General features: G+C 37.8%; 1 protein-coding gene across 1 annotated transcript; it reads right to left on the bottom strand.

Annotated features, from left to right (window-relative positions):
• Window positions 1-1,412: 1,412 nt before the first annotated feature.
• Window positions 1,413-21,538, bottom strand: ca14 (carbonic anhydrase XIV). Its single transcript, XM_034307251.2, has 12 exons — window positions 21,273-21,538; window positions 20,520-20,540; window positions 16,370-16,549; window positions 14,869-15,014; window positions 11,386-11,481; window positions 10,972-11,038; window positions 9,466-9,623; window positions 9,177-9,303; window positions 8,285-8,308; window positions 8,044-8,128; window positions 7,502-7,555; window positions 1,413-1,561 (listed from the first exon to the last, which is right to left on the bottom strand). Exons 1-12 carry the CDS (start codon window positions 21,340-21,342, stop codon window positions 1,462-1,464), a joined length of 1,128 nt encoding a protein of 375 aa, XP_034163142.2. The 5' UTR covers window positions 21,343-21,538; the 3' UTR covers window positions 1,413-1,461.
• Window positions 21,539-25,726: the final 4,188 nt, after the last annotated feature.

Raw genomic sequence — 25,726 nt, 5'->3', positions numbered from 1 at the left:
TTTATGAAGTTTTTTATGATTTTGAAATTGTTAATCCATCAGTGTGATCCTTGTAACTTTTGGGAATTAAAGATGATTTGCTAAGAGAAATGGGCCACAATTTAACCAGAATGCTGCAAAAAAAAGCTCATTACCTCTTACCATAGACATCCTGAAAACAACAGCTTTGCAACAAAGTACTAATGTTGGTAAATTTTTGATGTCCAAAGCCTTTTTTTCCCTATCAATTTTATTTATTTTATATGTACTAAGTCAAAAGACATTATGTCTGTAAATTTGAAGTGGGTATATGCCCTGGAAGTATATTAAATAAAAAAAAAGGTGTCTGAGGACTTATTTCTTCTTACTGTTTGTAAGGAGATACCAGACCAATGGCATCTAATCTCTCATTCTGTCCCTTGTCTGCCTGTCTGTTGACACTTATGGTTTGGGGAGCAGGGGATGCTGTAATGAACCGGGCTGGACTAGGAATGAACACTAAAGCAGGGTTTTAATGAATTTAGGAATATGTTGTTGTTGGGCTTTCGGCTGCTACTGTTAGGGGTCACCACAGTGGATTATTGGGCTGCATGTTTGATTTGGCAGAAATCAGGCTCAGGCTTTGTGAATTTCCTGGTTACGCAACTGCACTATTTATCCATGTAGTACACTGTTATAGAAGGGATTTATTTATAATTGCACTATCCGTTGTCACTATACAGCTTTTAAACACAGATCATAAGCATATGTGTTAGTTTTGTTTCATGTATATATTATTTATATTATTTTGTGTATTGCACTATACAGCTTTTAAACACAGATCATAAGCATATGTGTTAGTTTTGTTTTGTGTGTGTGTGTGTGTGTATGAAATATATATATGTATATATATGAAATATATGTATATATATATATATATATATATATATATATATATATATATATATGTGTGTGTGTGTGTGCATGCGTGTGTGTGTGTGTGTGTATGAAAGGTGCCAGTAATTCTGTAGTTCACTGTAAAATTTTGTATATTATCTGTATTGTTGTATAAGGAGTTTAATGAAACAAAGATTTATCAGCAAAGCCTACATACAGTAGCCAGTGTAAAAACAAAACATTCAATAAAAAAAAGACTGGTATCATTATTTTATTACTGCCATGTCTTATCATATTGTCCTATCAGATATTCCCATTCTTGATACCAAGACTTAGAAACATAGCGACACACACATATACACACATATACAGTAAGAGGATAAAGAGGTGAAAGAGAGACGGTTGTGTTGATAGACTCTTGAAAAAGAAAGACGGGTCAAACTCAGGCAGCACAGTGATCTGACAAAAAATGTTTTCATTTCAGAATCAAAGTTTATATATATATATATATATATATATATATATATATATATATATATATATTCTAAAGGCAGTAAATTTTATATAGACCAAAAATGGAGGTCTATTTCGAGTCTGACTCAATGGTTAAATGGGGCAGACTGGGAAAGTTTGTGGGGTGGCCTCTTCATTTTTCCCAGGGTCAGATGTCGTCCTTAATGCCACGTCCCTTGCTGTGTCCTTAGTTCTATAAAGTAGAAAATAAACCAAAAGCATACTATTAAAATACTTTGCTTGTCACTACAGTATTTTTTAGGTCCTAAATGTTAGGTCCTGATCCTAACACATTTAAACAATGCTAACCCTATGCTAACTGTTAGTTTGTAAATTTTACTGGAATGCTCGAAGGTGTTGTAACATCTCTGGAAGCTGTTTGGCATAAATTATACATATCAGTTTTATACTGTATGTATCATATTCATATATTATTGCCTTTCTAAATCTGTGGCATGGTGGCACAGCGGGAGCTCAGGATACTGTCTGTATGGAGTTTCGCATGTTCTCGCATGCAGTTTGCATTTTTTAGCCAATGTAAGTTGAACTGCCAGCTGTGTGTAATGGTGTAATATTAGCAATTATTTAATACTTGGAGATGTTAGAATTTGGCATGTCTAGTGAAGAATTCTAACTTGGACTGGAGGACTCGAATCTGGCCTTGAGACATTTTTTGTATTAACTTGGACTTGTCTTGGTCTTGGGCATTGGTCTCACTAAATATAGTCTTGGTCTCGACTGAGAGTTTGTAAAAATAATGTTTGTGTTGTCTTTTCTTTTCACATGCAAAGTTTGACAATAAGTCATGCTTATTAGCCTGGACTGTAGCGTGAGACTCTGGGTGAAACGGGGCCCCCAAATTGATCAAAACGTATGAATAAATAATTATGTTTGATTTACTTAGTTGTACTTCAGTCATATTTGGCTTGTGTATATTGGTTTATTGGTTTATTGATTTATTGGTTTAGGGGCAGTTGTGGCCTAATGGTTAGAGTCTCTGACTTGTAACCCGAAGGTGAACCTGAAGGTTGTGGGTTCGAGTCTCGGGTCCGGCAGGGATTGTAGGTGGGGGGAGTGAATGACCAGCGCTCTCTCCCACCCTCAATACCACGACTGAGGTGAGACCCCTGAGCAAGGCACCGTACCCCCAACTGCTCCCCGGGCGGCGGAGCAAAAAAGGCTGCCCACTGCTCCGGGTGTGTGTTCACTACTGTGTGTGTGCACTTGGATGGGTTAAATGAGCACAAATTCCAAGTATGGGTCACCATACACTATGGCTACACGTCACTTCACTATTTAAGTTTTGACAAGGGGAGGGAACGCAGGTGCATTGCAGTCACGTGGGCGTTTGATATTAGCTAGCTAATTGTCATAATGTCAGATAACAGGAAATATGATGGTCAAAAATACAGAATTCCAGAAAAAAGAGCTTTTTTCTTGTGATCTCAAGACAACAAAAATTGTTTCCTTGTTTCTTTGCATGTAACATCTTTTTCTCATGGTCTTATGATAAAAATTGCTTTCTCAAGATCACAACTTATTTTCATCATGATGTCAAAATGCATGATTAGGCATGCTGCAATATCCAGCCAGGACATTTCCCCAGAGGGTGCCCTCTTTGGAATTTTGAAATGCTTCTTCATTGATCCTGCTCACATGGGCCTTGGCTTACAGATTTATCTGGATAGTTTTTCTATGTAAGACCATTGCCTTGCCTTGCCTTGTTTCACCTTCGCCTAGCTGTTTTTTTTAATTGTTTAATTTTTTTAATGTGTTTTCTGATTTCTGGCTTTTAAACTCTTGCATTGTCTCTTGACTACGTTTTGGATTACGTTTTGGATTTGAAGTGTTTTTGGTAACTACCTTGACTGTTTTGACCCTGCTTTGCGCATTAATATACCTCAAGCATATGAATCCTTACACTGTCTCTCAGACTTCTGTAGTGAACTCCTGATTCAAAGTTAAACATTTTCTCCCTCTGAACAACTGCCTTGCTGAATCGTTAGGGATCGTCACTAAAGTGTGGCAAACAAGGAAAGTGTGAAAAAGTTTGTCATTTGCCAACCACCTGATTTCAGTAGGGTCTTGCTGCATAGGAGCTATGAAATGTGTGTCATGCTTTCATTAGTTGAATTTTTTTCATAATAATTAGAACATGCCATTAGAACAGTAGCTCCAAAACTACTTGTATAACAAAAAGCACCTTTTACAACACTCAGTACTTATATTTACACTCATATTTGTAATGAACGGGTAATGAATTTTTAAATAATTATTAGTAATTGATACCAATTGAGAAATTTTAATCAGATGCAATTAATATGATGACTGAGTAGTTGCTATTATATCAGAAATGATCTACAAGGTTAATGATGTTGCTCTAAAAATACAATGGATATAAAAAGTCTACACATTCCTGTTAAAATGGCAGGTTTTTGTGAAGTAAATTAATGACAATAAGATAAATCATGTCAGATCTTTTCCCACATTTAATGTGCAATTGCAAAGTATACAAATAAAGTGAAAAACAATCAAACTATTTAGGGAAAAAAGAAAACTAAAAAACCTACAATAACCTAGTTGCATAAGTGTGCCCACCTCTAAACTAATACTTTGTTGAAGCACCTTTTGATTTTATTACACCACTCAGTCTTTTTGTGTAAGACTATCAGTGTGGCACATCTTGACTTAGCGATATTTTCCTATTCTTTCTTGCAAAAACATTCTAGATCCTTGAAACTGTGCGGGCATCTCCTGTGCACAGCCCGCTTCAGGTCTCCCCACATATTTTAGTTGGATTCGGGTCAGGGCTCTGGCTAGGCCATTCAAAAACATTGATCTTCTTTTGGTTAAGCCATTCCTTTGTTGAACTGGATGTATGCTTTGGGTAAGTATCATACTGAAAGGTGAAATTGCTTTTCATCTTCAGCTTACTAGCAGAAACCTGAATGTTTTGCACTAAAATTGGCTGGTATTTGTAGCTATTCATGATTCCCTTCATTCTGGCTGAAGAAAAGCAGCCCTAAAGCATTATGCTCAGACAATAAGACATTTTGCCACATGGTTTGGGGTGATTGGATGTTTTTTGTGAGAAAGGGCTTCCGTCTAGCCACCCTACCCCATAGCCCACACATGTGACGAATATGAGAGATTGCTGTCACATGCAGAGAGTAATCAGTACGTGTCAGATATTCCTGCACCTCCTTTAATGTTGCTGTAGGTCTCTTGGCAGCCTCCCTGGTAAGTTTTTATCTTGTCCTTTTGTAAATTTTGGAGGGATGTTCTGTTCTTGATAATGTCACTGTGGTGCTCTATTTTGACCACCTGTTGATGATGGCCTTCATGGTGTTCCATGGTACATCTAATGTTTTGGAAATTCTTTTATACTCCTCTCCTTATCAGTTCCTTTCAACAGTGAGACCCTGTACATGCTTTGTAAGCTCTTTGGAGACCATGGCTTCAGTAGTCAGATTAAACCAAGAAGTTGTGAAGAAAATCCTACAGAAACAGCAGGTCTTTATTTAAGTTTAATCAGAATAATTTCATTGACAGTTGTATGATAATTACTTTTGAATATGAGATTTAATGTGATTGGTTCATTCTGAACACAGCCACACCCCCAACTCTAAACGGGTGTGCACACTTATGCAACAAGGTTCTTGTAACTTTTCTTTCCTAAAATGTTTCTGATTGTTTTTCACTTAATTTTCATACATTGTAATTTCACATTGAAGGTGGGAATAGGCTGGCATGATTTATCTTGGTTTAATTTTTTACAAAATTACAAATCACAAAAACTTGCCATTTAAACAGGGATGTGTGCACATTTTCACACCTCTGTGCTTAAGTTACTGTCCATACGGTTTGACTTTCCCTCACTCTGTCTCTCTCTGCTTAAAGAATACTTGCTTTTTTTCTGGTTGGAGCAGTTATAAATTCAAATCATGGTGTATGTATAGGGCCCCAATAATGGCTCGGTCCTGACTCGATCTCTGCTACTCCTTATAAAAACCACAAAAAGGAAAAAAGCTTACACAATGGTACATGGAACAGAATTAAACAGTCAAATTCAAACTCATGTTCAAAAGTAATTATCATATACCTGTAATTAATGATATGATTCTGATTAACACTAAATAAAGATCAGCTGTTTCTGTAGGATTTTCTTGACATCTTCTTGGTTTCATCTGACTGTTGAAGCCATGGTCCACAAAGAGCTTACAAAGCATGTAAAGGATCTCACTGCCGAAAGGGATCAGTCCGGAGAGGGATACAAAAGAATTTCAAAAACCTTAGATGTACCAAGTGGAGAAAATGGGGCACCACAGTGATATTACCAAGAACAACACATTCCCCCAAAACTGATGAAAGGACAAGATGAAAACTTATCAGGGAGGCTGCCAAGAGACCTACAGCAACATTAAAGAAGGTGTATGAATATCTGGCAAGTACTGACCATTCCCTGCATGGAACAGCAATCACTCTTATTCTTCACATATCTGGGCTATTGTTTAGTGTGGCTAGATTGAAGAAAAAATACAAGCCCACATAAATCACCCCAAACCATGTGGCAAAATGTCTTATGGTTTGATGAGACCAAGGTAGAATGTCTTGAGCATATGTCAAAAATATACTATATGTGGTGCAACAAGACACCTTATCACCCAATGGACACCATACCCATGATGAAGCATGATGGTGGCAGCATCATGCTGTCAGGCTGCTTCTCTTCAGCTGGGATTGAGGATCTAGTCAAGATATAGGGAACCATGGATAGCTCCAAATACCAATCTATTTTGACACAAAGCCTGCAGGCCTCTGTTAAACGGCTGAAGATGAAAAATTCCAGCATGCCAACGAACCAAAGCACAAATCCATGTCAACAGAAGAATGGATTCAGAAGAAGCAGCTCAAAGTTTTGGAATCAGCCAGTCAGAGCCCAACTCTAAATCCTATCAAAAGCCTGTGCAATGACTTGAGGAGGGCTGTGCACAGGAAATCCCCTCATTATCTGATAGATCTGGGGCATTTTTTGCAAGGAGTGGAATAAAATTGCCAAATCAAGACGTGCTAACATGGTAGACTCTTATCCAAAAAGACTGAGTGCTGTATTACAAGAAGGTGTTTTAACAAAGTATTAATTAAGGGGTGTGCACACTTGTGCAACCAGGTTTGTAACCTTCCATTTGTAACCTTCTATTTGTTTTTCACATGAATTTTTTTGGTTGCTATATCACATTATATGTGGAAAGAAATCTGCCATGATTTATCTTAGTTTCATTTTTTCACATGACAAAAACCTGTAATTTGAACAGGGGTGTGTAGCCCTTTTATATCCACTGTACATATAGCTAGAGGTCATATATTCATCTCTTTTCAGTTTTCTTGATGACTTAAGTTACAGTGAATTCTAATAAGAACTCCTCTTTCAAACACTAACATTTGAGACACTGCAAACCGATAAAGATTATACAGCTGACTCAGCTTACCTAATTAACAAAATCTTTGTGAAGTGTACATTGGTCATCAGTTGTTAAACCCTCCATTGTCTCTTCATAATTCAGAGTAAACAAAAAGTGTTTTAGTAATGGCTTTCCTGAACCATTGTTATAAATGCACTGGATTATATAGTGAGGAATTCAAGAGCTGAACAAAACCTAGTGAATGTTGTATTGGTCACTTCAAAATCCAGAACCTCTGTTGTGTTTGATTTTCTAAGTTTGGAAGAATAACTGTCATTTTTTCCAGTTGCAAATGTGTTAAAAGTAAAGTTTCCAAGTATGTTAGGTATCATTTGCTATTTATTGTTGTTGCGATATGCTATATATTGTGAATAATAATATATGTGTATGAGGGTGCATTTGAAACTCAGTTTACGTCTAGGGACATTTTATTAGACATTTTAACATAACTGTTGTTATTGTTGTTATAATTGTTTAAGTTAATGGTCTGGGTGAGTGGAAAGGACCAGGTGAAGAAATTAATCAAAGAGAAAAAATTATCCATCAGTATCTAATTTTATAAGAACTAATGCAGGTGGCAAGTCTAGAAAGTTGTAAATGGAGAAAAATGTATGGAGTGTCAGAGGTGATGAAAAGAAAAGGTCAAAGGTTAAATGTTGTATAAATGTGACCTGTGCTGGGGAGGCAGTTGAACGCTGGACAGGACGTCCCAGCTTGACATCGAGCTGCCAAGGGACCGAGAGACAATCACATGACCAAAAAATTAAACTCTACGTATGTGATTAATAAAAAGCAATCAGGTAATCAAACATGACAACATTCACATAGAACATACATGATTGGCTAATCAAATGACTACTTCATTTTTTTATGTCTTGAACATATATGATTAGATAATCATCATATGATCACTGCATTGTGTTATGTTATTAGCATTATGCCACACCAATATAGCACTGAGTGACATCTGCTGAATGGGGTCAACCCTATGTTCCCAGGGTCCTGTGTTTACATTGTCCTATATTTCCAGGTTTCTATGTTGCCAGGGTCCTATGTTTCTCTGGCCTGTATTCCTAGAGCCCTTTATGTTGCCCGATCCTAATATTTCATGAGTCCCACAGTACTAAGAGTGTTGAAAGGGTTTTTTTTTTTTGAGTGTGAGAGACAGAGAGTGAGGAAGGGGCCACTAAAAAGCCATAGAAGAGTTTCTTACCGAATTTTCTTTAAGATGAAGTGAACAATCACGGCCAAGCCTACACAGCCACACAGACAGCCCACTACAATGGCTGAGATTTCACCTGTCACACACACACACACATACACACACATATTATGGTTACAGATGGCTCAAACCCAGAAGAAGAGCTCTCTAATTAATATGAACTGAAATAGAAAAAAACTTTGTATGATCAGACATATGTAAATGTAGTGATTTAGTGACTCTTCTTTCTTACCAGCTGTGTAGATATTTGCAGAAACTAGAGAGCGTAAAAAGGAATAACATTAGAATTATGGATGTGTATTGCTATAACAATACATAGTGATAAAAATTTAATATAATTGCGCTGCTAAGATTATGTTAAAATGATCAGTATAAATGATGACATCACATGTGAAATTTAATCGTTTATGTGTTGCGTGTTGTATGAAATATCCTATAAGATGTGTAACGTTTTTTAAAATGAAAATCATTACATAAAACAGTACACTGTTATCATTCTGTTCCACCTCTAATTAGAATAATATTTTGAATGTATGAACCCTAATTAGTTATAATTTATTTAAAGGCCTCTGTCACAGGCTACAGAAGTACTTTTTCTTTGGCCACAAGCCAGAGCAGCCCAGGTATTATTAAAACATTTACTTTAAGACACATTTCCAGAATAAAAGATCACTTCTGTGTGCATACACAGAATTATTCCCTAGTCATATTTAATATAGCAACAACACAAATTAACTCTCACCTGCCATACATATAACTCATATCAAACTTGCATACACAAGCAAGGTTATTTTTACATGTTGTTGCATTTTGTTAAGTCTTATCTTATTCAGTTTACACAGAGCACCGTCTTATGCCTGTCATCCACTATGTTTGCTTTGGGCAAATTACCACAATAATTACATAAATGTGTATGTAAGTAGAAGAAAGATACTTATGTGATCAAGCTATTTTCTTTTAATAAGTAAGCATGTTTTGCGTTGTTAATATTTTGTTTACAAAAATTGTGTGCACATTTGCTTTTTCCAACACACTTTCACTGTCTCTTTTTTCCTCTATTACATGAGCACAGTGAGCTCTGGGTCTAGCCATTACATCTTCCTCTCTGTCTCCCCCTCTCTCACCAGGGATAAAGGAGGAGAGCACTGTTCTGTTGTTGAGTGGTTGTGTGGTGCGATAGTTGTCCTGTAGTGGCTTGGGGTTGGGAGAGCCAGGTCTACTGGAGTACAGCACTGTCTCCAACTTCAGCAACTGCAAAGACAGAGAGAGACATGAAGAGAAGAGAAAACATGAAAGAAAGAATAAATAAAGTAGAGGATAAAATTAAGCAGGGAGAAGACAGGTGGAAGAGGTAAGGAGAAGATGAGATGGGAGATCCTCAGGAGTGGTAGTAGCAAGAGATATTATCAGTACCTGGGAGTGAGAGATCTTGACCTTCTCACCGAAAATAGTCCACAGCACACTCTGGTGGCATGGAGGTGTGGTGAGTGAGCCAGTGTAGCGGAAATAACAGCTCAGGTCTCTGGGGAGCAGGGTCCCCACGTCAAATGCTGGAATGAGCACCCTCTGACCTGAGGACCATACCAAGAACAAACACTTGTCAACAGATCATCAGTGGTGACTTTGGGTATTGAGTCCCAATCCTGTGCATTTATTTCTTTTTTTTTTTCATTTTGTGTTTTTGACTGGACATACCTGATCCAACACATCTTTTCAGTGTGTTAGTGTCCCAGAAAATGCTAACATGTCCAGTAATTAAAAAAAATAACAGACACAATTTTCCTTTTGGAGATGATCAACCAAGACATTTTTATTTCCCCTGAGACCTTCAAGTGACAGTGATGCAGTATTTGCTATAAATATCTTTCACCTTGTGCACATGCCAGCTCTGCACAGGTGACCGCATCACCACTGAGCCATTCACTCGGTGCCATAATTTTGCTCCAATTCATCGGAGAGGAGCATGCACAATTTTTTCCCCCCTTTTTTTCCTTCTTTTTTCCTTACTACCACTGGAGCTATCAACACTAACAGGGCTGGAGTGTGTGTCTATCCATTACCCTCCTGCTGCCATCCACACCTCCGGCTGGCTAGCAGGACTGTACTTAGCTTGTGTTAGCAGTATTCACAGAGCTGAAATATGCATGTCCCTCTATTCACTCTCACTCCAGCAAATTCTCTGTGTACAGACTCAGAAACTGCTCACCCACAAACCTTGGCTTCCAGCTATCTCAGAGCTGCCACGGTGACCATGCTAGTGGACCAGAGCATGATGCACCATAGCTTCACCAGATGAAACGTTATACTCCGAGGTATGCTGCCCCAGTGCTGAGTGCAGATGTGCTGATGACTTGCCGATGTAAGCTTATGATTTTGATTATGATTATGTGTGTTTGACATGAATAAATAATTCTCTCCAATGTCCTTATAGATCCACAGGCTTCATTAGAGCCGTTGCACATGGAATGTTACCCCTGGTCCACCCTGTGAGCCTTAAGTGGCACCCTCCCACCTTGAAAAAAATCCCACAGAACTCAACAATGAGGGGCAGAAGCTGCTTATGGGATGCTTCACAACCAGAAAACATCACCTACCATCAATGATTAATCTGTGCATTAATCATGTGGCGCTTTCCTGGCAAATGACCAAATTGGGAGAGTTTGCATTGAAAAATTAGCATTGGTAAATCTTTTTCCTTTGGCAATTTATAGAAGAAGATTCTTCCCACAGTATGTGTCAGTTTTGTAGAACAAGAAGTAAAATTTAAAAACCTCAAAAGGAAGACAAATATTGTTTCCAAGAAGACATAGATTATCTAGCTAATAAAGTAGTGTGTCAGTTAGGTCTGCAAGTCAATAATACAGTCATCATACAATGTTATATATAAACTTACCCACAAGCATACACACATTTACTCACCTGCATACCTGATGCGGCCCAGGTAGTTCAAGATGTTAGCATATGCCTGATTGGTCTCGTCACCTGCCTAGCAGAGAAACAGGAAAAATATTTGTTAACCCAATCACAAAACTATAGTCATCATATATTGTTTACTTACTTAGCCCAGGATAGTAGCTGCAAGATAGTTAATTAAGTGGAGAACATTATTCCAGTACTGCATTAGTAGTAGCTGGCAGGCTAGTCATGCTGAATTATGATAATACAACCAATATTTTAACTAATCAGTATGTTTATATAAAGTAGTAAATATTTAATAATAATAATAATGATAATAATAATAATAATAATGTTTAATTTTTTAACTTAAGTAAAATAAGGTAGAATACAGATGAATAAAGATGAATAAATGCTTATGTTCGTAAGGCTACACACCTCTATAAGCACTGCGAGAACAGCCAGGCCATTTTCTTGGGTTTTAGCTTCAGAAATATTAGAATACAACTCGGAATTATAGTGGACTACATGGAGCTGTAAAGGAAGAGAGTAAGGGCTAAAGAGGGAGAGAGAAATTGCATAACAAAGCAATAGCTTGGTATAAAAAAAATTCATACAATTTTCCCCTTTTAGTCAATCAGCTAATACATGCGTGGTCTGAATTGCTTATTGGGACAGCTAATCTAGCTAACAAGTAAGGAAAACTTACTATGTAAAATGAGAAGAGCCAATCTCTGCTAAAACCTACATTACATTTTCTCCCACCCATCCAACGGGTGAGGCTGACTTTTAAATTTTAAAAGCTAAGATTTGCCTACAAATGGTGTCACAGTGTGTCGCACTTGGATGTAGGTATCACACAACTCATAGATGGAAAGCAAGTAAAAGACAAGATATGGGAAAAAGTGTTCAGAATATGTGTCTGTTGGTCACAGATGGAAAGACAGTCAAAGACAAGATTTGCCTATGCGCAGCAGCTGAAGGACTCCTGTTGCTGGTGGTTGATGGCTGAGGAGCAGGACACAGAACAGATCATTGAGCAGGTGGTACTGGACCAATTCATCATTCGACTCCTGACAGGAATGGTGGAGTGGGTTCAGTGCCACCGGCCCGCATCCCCAGACAAAGCCGTACAGCTGGGGGAAATGCACAATTGGTGAAGGTGAGGTGGGTGCATGAGGATGTTCATGAGTATCCTCTGGTGCTAGTCATCATTAAATTCCGGGGGCAAATACATAAAGTGCAGGCAGCAGTTAGTCAGTTAGTTAGAAATATTGGCCAGGGCTTCAGGCATTAGTAAGAGAAATGTTTGTGGAAGGGTCCAGCTGGAGCAAGGCACACATTGTTGGCTGGGGAGGTGGTGACAGGCTGTCAACATCAACTCCACGTCAGGGGCACAAGGAGGGTGGGGATGGTTCAGCCCCTCCACCCATTGTGGAGATTCCCCTTGGGGATTTCCCTATGGAGCAGTCGCATGAGACCCTGAGGCACAACTTCGACAAAACTGACAGTAATTGATGGTCAACACATCTAGCCCAATGTTGCGCTATCCCACTCATACTTTTCAGTTATTAAAAATAGGTTATATCGAGTGATGCACGACACTCAAACCAACGAAGAAGTGATGCAGTTGTTGGCACAGAAGAACTCCTATTCCATGCAGGTCAACATAATCCCATGGCTGGCATTTGGGATAGGGCAAAACACTAAACCGTCCCGTTTCTATTGGCTGGGCATTTGTGATGATGTTTGCAGGTGGTGTGCCGCATGTTGCGAATGTCAGACGGTGAATCCCCCTTGCCACCCCAAAAGCACCATGGCACCTGCTTCCAATAATCGAGGTCCCCTTCGTTTGTCGGGGCATTAGAAAGGACTGCATGAGGGCATTTCTTTGTGTTAGTTTTAGTGGACTACGCAATGCAATACCCAGAAGCACGCAGTGTTGTGTAGGCACTCTTCCGTATTATCTCCCAAGCTGGGATGCTGAAAGAGATCCTGATTGACCAGGGCATGTCCTTTATGTCATATGCTTTTCGTGAACTGTACAAATTATTAGGGATTAAATTGATTCACACCAAAGTTTACCATCTGCAGACAGATGAGCTGGCCAAACAGTTTAATCAAACACTTAAAAATATGATTCATATATTTGGTCACAATGATGCTTGGAACAAGGGGACAAGTAGCTCGAACCTCTGTTGTTTGCAGTGTGAGAGGTCCCACAAGCCTCCATGGGGTTTTCCCCATTCAAATGATTGTATGGGCACAAGCCTCGTGGTGTCTTAGACGTCATCAGGGAAAATTGGGAGGAGGGACCTTCTAACAGCAAAGACAAAATTCAGTACGTTCTATGGCTATGGGAATTTGCACCGGGAGATAACGTACTTATTTTACTACCCATGTTGAGCTCTAAATTACTCGTGTGGCAAATGGCAAGGACCCATTGAGGTCACATGGTGAGTCAGAGAAGTCAATTATGAGATCAGGCAAATGGATAGAGGTGATGCACATAAAATATACCACCTCAATCTCCTGAAACGGTGGAGAGAGGTGGTTCCTGTAGCTCTGGTGATGTTGGTTCCTGAGATGGAGGAGCTGGGTGAGAAGGTAAGTCTAAAAAGCATGGCCCAATTCACCCCAGTCCTCTGTGAAGACCACCTATCACAGTCCCAGACAGCACTGGTTTGCAGATTGCAAGAGGAATCTTTTTCAATGTGTTTTCTCCTCTACCCGGTCACATGGACCTCATAGAATACCACATTGACACATAATTTGACACATACCCAATGCCATGCCCTGAGCAATAGGCATGGATCACTTTTATTTGACACTGGACTTAACCAAGGGGTATTCGCAGATTCCTTGACTCCCATATCTTGAGAAAAAACAGCCTTTTCCACTCTATTTGGGTTACACCAATTTGTCACCCTTCCGTTTGGTTTGTTTGGAGCTCCAGGAACATTTCAATGTCTCATGGACAGAATGCCTGCACAATGCATATGCTGCTGATAATTTAGATGACAGTCATTTACAGTAATGATTGGCTGCGGCATTTACAACATCTGAGAGCTGTCCTGAGATCCTTGAGACAGGCGGGGCTCACAGCAAATCCAAAGAAGTGTGCAATTGGACAGGTGGAAGTACCTTATCTGAGCTTCCATTTGGGCAATGAACAGGTGCATCCCCAAATTGATAAGACAGCAGCGATTGCGGCCTGCCCGAGACCCAAGACCAAAAAGGGGGTGAGGCAGTTCCTGGGGCTGGCTGGCTACCATCGTAGGTTTTCAGGTTTAATTTTTTGGATGTCACCAGCCAGACCGCCAGGTGGTCAACAGGCTCCCTGGCCCGAGTTGGGCAGTGGGGGTATGTGGCAGCGGGGGTTGGTCAAGTGTCAGCTGTGGACAGAGAGTTGGTGGGCTGAACCAGCAGGTAATGATTCTCTTATATCTTATTACCACCAGTATACTGTTTCTTTTGTTTCAGGGCCTGCCGTAACGAGAGTGAGAGAGTGGCATAGCTGGTGGAGTTTCTGAAGGGCTACCCTGGCTGGGCTGGTGTTTTACCATATTTTTTAACCCATGTGCTTTTAAATCAAATATTCTCCCCCACTTAGGTAGCTGTTCTATTCTCTGTATCTAATGAGAAAATATAATCTAAAAAAGGAGAAAATAAATGACTCAAACTAGACAGAATTTACTTTAACACACAAGATGTGGTAACACTTTATATCCAGGAGGTGCTTTACTTTAATAGTTTTTAAAGGCAGCTAGAAACATTTATCAAGTTAATTCAGTTAATTGAATTAATTGTTTAGATTTTATTTTCTTTCTTACTGTTTGATTTTAATAATTACTTTTAACTGGTACCAGACAGGTAATTATTTAAATATTTTTCCCATTTAACACACACATACACACACACCTCTGCGGAAGCACTCTGTTCATCAATGCTATGCTCGCTTCCTGTAGCCACACTCACTCCATTTCCCCAGTGCAGGTGGAGCTGAACAGCACTAAATTGCCATGGCAAACCAGCCAAGCCCATCCAACTTGGCAATGGGATCTCCACTGACAAAATAAAGAGAGAGCAAGAGACTCTAAAAGACAGTAACGAGAATGTTCATGTGTACAAAAAGAAATATTCTCATAATAATCACATTATTTAGACTTCCTACCAAAACCTGTCCTCATTCCATAATTATAATTTTTTTCCAAACTCAATTCCAACAATCTTTACTTCAGGAATAAAGTGTGATTTTGACTGAAACACACAAAGAAGTGCAATAATTACTTATAACAGTGAGGAACATTAAGATAAATAAGAGTTTAATAAAGCGTTAATAAGGTTAATAAAGAGTCAATAGTAAAGAGTTAACTTTAAGATTTGTTAATGGCTAACACTTAATTTTAACTCAAAGTGTTAACCATTAAGATACAATTAAAATTTTGTATTAGGAGAAATGTATGTTTTTTAGTGAAATATTTTTGAGGGAAAATAGAGAGACAGACACACAGAGAGACAGACAGACAGATGGATTCAATAAATATTGACCATGTATAGCACACCAAAACTATGAACAGAAACAAACAGACAGGCTGGCTGTCTGTCTTTCTTTTAGAATCATTAAAAAAAAGATTTGCTTACTGGGTTTTAAAGCTCTTAGTAGTTTAGCACCCTTATACATATCTGAATGCGCTGTGCCTATCAGGTACAGGTAAGATAATCAAGTGGAGCTTGTTGCAAGTTTCAAGAATGCAATACAGTAATGCTGATGAAACAGCTTTCTGCCACTGTGCACCAAAGGCGTGGAACAGCTTACTAGTCAAAATCTAGAAGGGGGTTACGTTTTAATAATAATAATAATAATAATAATAATAATAATAAAAATATTCATTCATTCAGTTCATTTCCTACTAATTTTGTTAATTGAATTGCTTGTTTATTTCTATTTTACTTTAATAACACCTCTTGATAAGGACACCAGTTTGTGTGTGTGTGTGTGTGTTTTGTGTATGTGTGTGTGGACAAATAATATATAATTATATATATAATTTTAATTTCATCATGTGTTCTTTCAAATATATGTAAACATGTATATATGAGTTTGTATCTATAAATCTCTTCATGAGGATACACACCAACCTCATGCAGATCAAAAATGTTATGTTAATGTCCCTATAAGGAAAATACACTGTGATGTATATAGGAGACTGTAACTAGGCAGTGCATGGTCATTTTGATCCATGGGAAATGCTGAGAGGTTTGTGTGTGAGAGATTATGCCCTTGACAGTAAATGTATGCAAACTAGAGGACTAGGAAGGCACCCTGTGGAAAGTCTAGGAAAGTCACTGTGTTTCCAAGCACAATTGTTACCAGCAAGAAAAGTTTGTATGAGAGTTGTATGTATGAGAGCTGTTTTACCTGTATGGCCATTGTTGGAGAGTGTGAAAGGTTCATGGCCATACTGCTCATATCCCAGAAGCCGTAACTCAGGAAGGGATGGCTCGTACCAAGTTTTGGAAGTGTTCACGTTGATGGGGGACTGAGAGGACCCACCACACTCAGGGAACAAAACTGGCCATTCAGACTGACCTGCATCTTCTGAGGAAAAACAGAGTAAATTGTGTGTACATGTAAATTGTGTTACTAAATATAATAAAAATGGAAGCATTAATGATCATCATCATCATCATCATCATCATCCATCCATCCATCTATCTATTTCAGTAATCAACATGCATAAGTGGATCTGGAGCCTATCCTGGGAACGCTGTTGCACAAGACGGGAATATACCCAGGATGGGAGGCCAGTCTATCACAGGGGATCATGTACACTCATTCACCTGTAGAGGCAATTTAAAATCACCAATCCACCCACTGACACTTTTGGAGGCGGGAGGAAACCAGAGAACCTGAAGGACCTGGAGGCTTGACCTCAAAAAAAAAAAAAAAAAAGATGTTTTTCTCTTGGAAAAATATGTTAAGCTTAGTTGGTGTAGCATTGTTTATCTACAGTAATATACAAGTCAATGAAAATACTTCACAAAGATAACAAATCCTATGTGTGTCAAATAAGGTCATTCTGAAATATTAGCTCAGAGTTTAGTCATGCACAGTTAATGAGGTGATGCATGGTTGCCAAAATACACACACAGAGACACAGAGATTGTGCTGTTCATTTTAGCACAAAAGCATTATTCAACATCGGAGTGGATGAAGTAGTCAATGGAAGATACGAGAGGTGCAGATAAGGTGTATAATATTGTAACAAACGTGACATTTACCATTTTTTACATTTAAAAAGTTGAGAAAAGAATGACCTGTTTAGCATCCTTGCTATAAAAAAACAGTACAGTTTTGAAATAAGATTTACACTTTTTGTCTAATTTCAGCTTGTTCGTGTGGGTTGACTGGAGTGTCTATGTAGGTAGGTTTTTGTGTGTTTGTAAATGTGTTTGTGTCTCTCATTGTACCTGTGTGTATAAATTTATATAGTATAGAATAGTCATACTAAGGTGTGTGTGTGTGTGTGCGCGCATGGTTATGTGTGTTTGTATATTCAGGCATGATTTTTCACACAAAAGGATTAGCAGAAAGTATTGCACAAACACACACAGGGAGAAATCATGCCTGAATATACAAACACATACAACCATTCCTATGCATGCATACCCAATGCTTTTGTGTGTGCACGCACACACACACAGACACACACACGCACACAAAGAAAGAAAGGAAGGAAAGAACACTTTTTGTAAAATGGCTCAGCAGTTGCCCTGATGATTGCCATGACAACAGTGGGACAACATGTCCCTATACTGTGCCACTCAGGCTGTCCCAAATACAGACGAAGCAAGAGCATAGAAGAAAGATACACTAAAAAATCACACGCGCACACACACACACACACACCTGGGTATGAACATACCAACACAGGCCTAGTATTAACATTTCTGTAGGTATAAAATACATAGTCCTAACTATTAAGTCTCAGCTAGCATTTGCTTTAGTTTCATTGTTCAATGAATACACACATTTCAGGTCTAAATTATGTATAGACAATGTTTATAACTCAAGGAAAAAATGTTTATAAATCAGACAAATGTACCTTTACAATCAGCTTTCGCAGGTAAGGTTTTGTCCCCACACTGCTTTAGACCATCACTAATTAACTGTTCCCGGTCAAAGAGCCCCTTAATAAACACACAACAGCCTATGAGTGCCCTGTAGAGGGAGCATGATCGAATGCAGTGGGAGCTCACAGGATCTCCACAGACCTGCTTGCCCACTCAGTGGCCTCTTTAGCCCTTTGGGCCTCTATTGTCCAGTCCGATGTTTGTGGCGAGGCCTGTCCTGTCTAACCTCAATGGATTTGGATTATGATTCTGGTATTTTTCCTAATAAAGCACACACAAGTTTAACAGTTTACATCCTGTCTCTCACCACACTTTACAATTACAGACAGCCATTTCATATGTATTGTGTCTTTATAAAATATGATTGAAATTTAGTCATTTATTAATAATTGTTTGATCCTTTTTTTGTCTGTTTTCATGTTTTAATATTGTAGTAAAAGAAATGCTGATTTTATGCCAAAATGCTCCTTTATTAATTCATAACTAATGGTACGAGTTAGCTTGTGAGAATGCTTATGCATTTTCAGTCAGGATGTAGTGTTGTATCATTAACTCCAGTTTAATGCAAACATCAGGTTTAATGTAAACTGGATTACAGTCTACAACATGCACTTTGAGGTGTGTGTGTCACGCATGTAGATGTATGGGAACCACTAAAAAAGAAATCATGTACCAAGCAGAACAGTCTCCTTTGTCATGACTCCACCATGCATCCACCATATTCTCTATTTCTATACTGTCTACATCATTTTTTTCTGCTTTTCTTTCTTACTGACTTTTTGTCTCTCACTCTGTCAGTCTGTTTCTAGCACACATTGTCTCTGTCATTGTTCCACTCCATCTCTCTTTCTCTCCCTTTCTCTTTTCCCTCTCTCCACCCACTTTCTCTCCTTCACTATTTGATCTACTACTAGACTTCTATCTTCCTATCCTATCCTTCTATGTCCAAGTGATAACAGGAACTTGTTTTAAGGATGTTCAATGAAATTAAACACAACCATAAACAGATAAAAATTGTGATGTGCTGTTTATTAAAGAAAAATGTGTATTTGTTTATTTACATGGATAAAACACCTCAGGACATGCTGTCATAGGAAATGAATCAAGTCCACACCATTTGTCATTAATTATTTTCCTATAACAGCACCTTTTTGGTGTTTTTTTTCTTTATATATACGCCATACTGTTTTAATGACAGAACATCAAATCTGTCCCCAAAAATCCACTTCTTTAGCAATCCCTGAAGATATGGCAAGAAATCCACTGTTCTATCAAACAAGGAAATTCATTACCACAATAACGCCTGTTACACAAAATAAAAATTTACTGCTTATAAATTTGTAGACTGAAATATCCAGCTTATAGAAATAATGGTATAGATGAGATAAGACACCTATACATTTAATTAGTAATGACCATTTTCGAGGAACTAAGTGACACTTTTTTTTAGATACTTGCAGCTAAGTCAGTACATCCAGTCGGCTGAAGAAGGCTTCAATAAGCCTTTGGTAAATCTTGGGCCAGTTATAAACAAACACATCTCTCAAACATATAAATTGTTACTGAGATATCCTGGGGCTGATTCTGTGAAAACAAATTAGGAACACAACTCGAAATCTCTACCTTGCAAGTGCAGTGGTTAAAATTAAAATGAGTATCTTATCTCAGCTCTCGGTACAAATCAACGTAATTACAAAACGCTGCTCAGCACATACATCACACAAGAATGGCTATGCCTAATGCCAGTACAACAATTTAGAATGCCCTGAAAAAGAAAGAAACCACTGGTGTACTAACAACCAGACATCAAACAGGTTGGCCTAGGAAAACAACAGCAGCTGATGACAGAAATATTGTGAGAGCTGTGAAGAAAAACCCAAAAACAACAGTCAGTGACATCACCAACAACCTCCACAGGGCAGGAGCGAAGGTTTTACAATCCACCACTCGAAGAAGACTTCTACAGCAGAAATATAGAGGCCATACCACAAGATGCAAACCAGCCATCAGCAGTAAGATTCAGAAGGCCAGATTGGAATTTTGGTAGATTAACCGAAGTCATGGAAAGGCCATAGAAAGGAGAAAGAAAGATTTGCTCATGACCCAAAACATACAAGCTCATCAGTCAAGCACAGTGGAGGTATTACCATGTATAACCCTTGCCTTGTTTTCCTGTTTCTTCATTTGAAATTGCCCCTCCTATACTGATTTACTGTGTGCCTACCTCTGCCTGTGACTTGACCTTGATTTTGGATCCGTGTGTTAGACTGAGGTGGCCAGTGCCCTTTTTGTAGATGACCTGGACTTGCCTACAATTTTGGATATGTCTCAGTGTTGTTAATAAACCTTTTGTGAATGGATCCTAACTTCCTGCTTGAGTCTGCTTTTTACAGAATTATGGATGAAAAAAATAAAGCAGTAAAATTTTTTCTTACCTGCATATGTCCATTCCTTGGCTAAAGATAAAAAAAAAGGGAAAAAAATGTGTCATCAGATCACACAGCATAATAATCTTACCATGATAAATTTCAATAATGAATTGAATTAGGTGGTAGTATGATACAATACTGCAAAATTGTTGACAACAACTTTATTAAAGTTTTATTAAAGTTGAATCCTGTTAGTGCCAAAGATAAAAAAAAGGAAAAAATTGCATTTAAATAGGGAAAATAAAGGCTTGTTTATTATTTTTAAATGTGCATTTATTTATTTATTATGTATTTATTTAAGGATTTACTTGCACTTTTACTTGGAGTTCATAGATTTTTCTGTTTATTTGATAAATATTAATTATGTGGGGGCTCCTGTAGAGCTGTATCCTATCTAGGGCTCTAATATGCATACATATGGTTGTGTCCCTTGAACAGGATTGCCCCCTTTTTAAAATCTGAGAAAATGGCATTTCTCAATTGTTTTTATAAACCAAAGGCTTACTGAAGTCTTAGCATGATCCTCTTACCAAGTTCCCATGAAAATGGATTGTATGTTATACAATTTATTGTTATACAAGTATCATAACAATATATTTTTTTATATAATTCTGCACCTAATTTGAATTATCAAATGGATCCAACAGAAACCACATGTTCACATTAATTAATTAGGAATGTTACAATATACTTGAATAAATACAGTCATAACCAACAGCATTACCAATATAATACTGCATATTGGAATTTTGAGCTTACCAGCTCCCACGCCTTCTATGCACTGCCACAGTGAGAGCAAAACAGCCACAAGCCAGGTCACCAGGTCCATGCTGTCTCATCTGTGTTCCCACACATACAAAATGTTGCTTTGACTGGGTGTTACCCTGGATCCACAAAGTAGTACAGAGAAAAGAAAAGTCTTAGATGCTTGTCAGGAGGAAGGTTGAGGGATGGTGATGTAGACAGAGAGAGAGTCCGACAGAGAGGTAATGTGGTAATGAGTGAGAGAACAGCAAATGCGCCTAGTGTTGGTCCCTGAAAAAATGTGTTTGACCTAACCAAACAGAACATAGTGCAGGTTGGGAAAGGGGGGGATCAGTGGGGATTGACTGAAGGGGGTTATTGAAGGGATAATAGAGTGCGAAAGAATAGAGAGAGAGAGAGAGAGAGAGAGAGAGAGAAAGAGAGAGAAAAAGAGAGAGAGAGGAACAAATTTGGACATGCAGTAGAAGATTACTATCAACTTTAATAATAGAAAAACAGTGGAAAAATAAATTTACACATTTCTCTTTTACCTTAAATGTCAGTCAGTAAAAACATGTTTTGATTCTTCTTTTTTTTAGGCACGGGAGGTATGAAGCTACTGTAGCTGAAAGTATGGTACTGTAATTTCATATCACAACCAAAACATATCACACCCAATAACATTTCTGTAAATATGTGCCTCAAACCATATTCAGATTTTTTCAGTGATGTTGCTTAAAGTTGCTGCTGTGGTTTAGGAATGAAACTTCACCAGGTGAACACTGGAACATCTTGAACTAGAATCACTTTCCTTAGTGCAATTTTGTATCACCCCACTCATGTATTTTACTCCATTATTACATTATTATTACATGTATTATACTCCACCATATTTTAGTAACTTAAAATTGCCTTAAGGCCAACGTTTCCCATTAGTGATGTAACTCTTCCTGCATGCCACCATGTTAGCATGACATCACCACATTGTCTTGTGGTGAATTCGGGGTTGATGAATTTATGACTGGTATTGACTGGTGTTCCGTTAGAATATTCTTAGTAGGAGGTTTGATATTCCCACTTTCTGAGTTGAATAAAATGTAGCATATGAACAGACTAACATCTGCTTGCTGCTAGCTGGCCTTCTGACTAATTTGCAGCAGGACATTCTTCCTTTTGTGTGTGTGTGTGTGAAGTGACATTGGGACATGCCAACAAAAATTCTAGGCAGCAGTGGCTAATAAAGGCCCTATTTACCTACCTACATTTCCAAATTCCTTATTTCTGAGTTCATTGTTTTCTAGTTCTTAGTTCATAGTTGCCCCTGGGTCACTCAGGAGGCTGACCTGTGCTCTGACCTTGAACTTTTTTGTGTGTGAGAAGGCATTGGGATATGCAAAGAGAAAAATTCCTATGTGGCAATGACTAATAAATATTCTATTCCTTAGTTCTCAAAGCTCTCAGGGTCTTATTTCCCACATCATTGTTTTTGAAAATCACCCATTCCTAGGTCCTTTGATATTGTTTGGATGTTTCCTGGTACTTGACCCTGTGACCTGACCTCCTGCTAAAGTGTCCCCTGCAAGACCCCTGCTGACCATCATCAACTCCTCAAGTCCTGACAATCCATATTCATCCTGCCATTCACAAACTAGCTTGCATTTTTCACAGGGCAACATTTAAATCTTGATTTGTTTGATCATATTTTCAGCGATTTGATAAACTGCAGACAAAATACAACATAACAGCTATGATTTTATTCATCATTAGCATCATCTAAATTAAATAGCTGGCTAGCTGAGCATGAGGTTCTTTGATACCAGATAATCGACTAATACAATGTATATCATTTGTGACAGGTTCAAACTGGTGGAGCTTATTTAGTAACATCACAAACTCAGATGAGAAATAATATTCCATAATCATTTGTATACAGAAGTACTCAAAAACTTTGTTTTAAATTAAAAAGAAAATTTGACTTTAGTTAATCATATGATAATAATATATGCAATAGTGCCTCAACACTCCTGCATTCACGCCATTTATGACTTGTAACCATATATACATATATATAAAGGTATGTGGTTTAAATGTTCTTGAAAGAAACTGAAGGTGAGAGACTAATTTAGCACAGTCTTAGATTCACATATACATTGTTCAGTCCATTTGAAGCAAACTCTGGAGCATTTTCTAAATAGTTCATTTGTGCAGCTAAAAACATAACAATCGCCACTCATCCCAGCCTGGTTACAAACTCTAGTGTGGTTCAGTTGCAGTGACAATGTGATTTGATCCTGAATACATGAAGTGGACCAAACGTCATATTTTACATTGCCAACAACATTTTTCTGTAGATGTGAGCTGCTAAACTGACCTAAAAGGCACAAACTGAGCCAAAGGACAGTGCGCACCAGAAAGTGTGATGTGTTTAGAAGGTCTGGACTGGCAAAAAAAAAAAAAAAAAATATAAAAAAATAAATAAATAAACAGTGGAAGTGCTACACAAAATGTTTTAAACTGCACATTTACATGTTTTTTTTTTAATCCAGTGATCCACTAATATATTGAGAGTAGCTCTGTTTTCTCTGTGCTCGGGTGATTTTTATCACTTAACTGTTTACATTTTTTGCTTGTCATATTTCTGACCAATGAATGAAGGAGTTTTACGCATACTTTTTTTTTTAAGCCCTACACACCCCTTTTGCTTTTTTATTGACATATTTGGGAGTCCCAGTGTTTTATTGCTTTTCATGTTGCTTTAAAAAAAAAAGATGTTGATGCATTATCCTTCATACTAAAACACTGCATTAATTCATAACCATAGCTTGACATACCATCTTTCGGTATTTCAACTCCTCAATTTGTAATTTCAGTTTCTTTTTTTTTTGCCATACTTTAATCTCATAATCCTGCTCTTTGAGCTTGCAGTCCAGCTCTAGATTCCTCTTATAAATTGCTTTGACAGAGTCTGTTTCCATCTGAAGAAATAACAGACTGGTTAGAATTTTATTGTACACAGTTGTAACTTCTGTATGTGGAAGCATGTATTACCCTTTTTCTTTGTCCTGTGAATCTGTGGGATGAAGAGGGTTCAGGTGTAGAATGCAGTTCTGAATAATAGAATAGACATGAGTGAAAAGGCACTAACTTGATGTTTTTTCTCATTGAAATGTATTATAACTTAAAGCACATTTACATCTGCTGCTCTCTCTGAGCACACTGGTAGTATGTCCTCCTCACAAGCTTCACCCTACTAACCAAATAAGGCCATGCAATTGATATACTGGCAATAGCAAGTTCTAATATGGTATGTTGTATGCTGGATACTAACCTCTGTATGAGACTCTACATGTGTGTGCTGGCTCCAAAAGGTAACTGAAAAATACCTTCAGTAAGTCATAAGTGAATCTTAGAATTATTTTTAAGCAGATCTCAGTCAAATTCATGTACATATATCCTGTACACATACCCCGTTTGGAGGCACCAGCACCTGGATCTGAAGACGCACTGCCTTTAACACCATCCATGATGGGTCTCCCCCGGTTGGACAGGCCCAAGTCTGCTGCCACTGTGTATTCCTGAAGAGGTGGCCCTCCTATTGTTTTCTTAAATTAACACTTTCTTCTCTTTGCTACAGCAAATACATTTTATTATAATATGCACACAAGGACAATAAAGAGGACATTGCAATTACTCACCACTTTGAATGATGTTTTTGTATTTCATTTTAATCTGCTGCCAGGATCGTTTGGAGTTTGGGTTGCATCAAAATATTAGAAAGAATTAGTTAAATACTAAATTTTTGTCAGGACCAATTCATTATTCCTGTCCTAATATATTTTCACAAATTTATATTTATTTCATTAATATTTAATTAAGACAATTTACATTTATATAAAATGAAATTACATGAAATATGATGGGGTTATACGTTTATTCTCATTGTGAGCCGATAAAAGTAAACTTACACATTTACACAATCAGGAATATTCCACCAGCATTTTTCCTGAGCTTTGGCAGCTGCAACAGTGTAGTTTTTTGTGGTTAGTGTAAGTTTATATTCCTCATATTTCCGCATAATAATTTCTTGCTCTTCAACTGAAAAGTATGCACACCTGCTTTTTCCATGTTGAACATTATTGGCTGTTTGCTGCAAAAGTCTGGATTTCATGTGCACAATGAGTAATCATTGATTCAGGGTTAAAGCCTGGGTTGACTGAGAAAGTTGATAACCAGCGTCATGAAACCTATTAACCTTAATTAACCCGGGTTGTTTCGTTTTGTCAACTTAAAACTTACAACTTAAAACCTACAACTTACAACTCTGCAACTCCGAATTTGTTCAACTCGCTTCGTGCAACAGGCCTCACATGAATAAAAAACAAAGAAAGAAAACAATCAAATAAATAATAAATAATAAAAAAATAATCAAAATTTTAACAGCTTGCTTACACTAAGCAACTTTTTGTGCA

This window comes from Pangasianodon hypophthalmus, chromosome 1, assembly GCF_027358585.1.
Source record: "Pangasianodon hypophthalmus isolate fPanHyp1 chromosome 1, fPanHyp1.pri, whole genome shotgun sequence".
In the NCBI taxonomy this organism is placed as follows: Eukaryota; Metazoa; Chordata; class Actinopteri; order Siluriformes; family Pangasiidae; genus Pangasianodon; species Pangasianodon hypophthalmus.
This window is presented reverse-complemented; position numbering and strand designations above follow the sequence as displayed.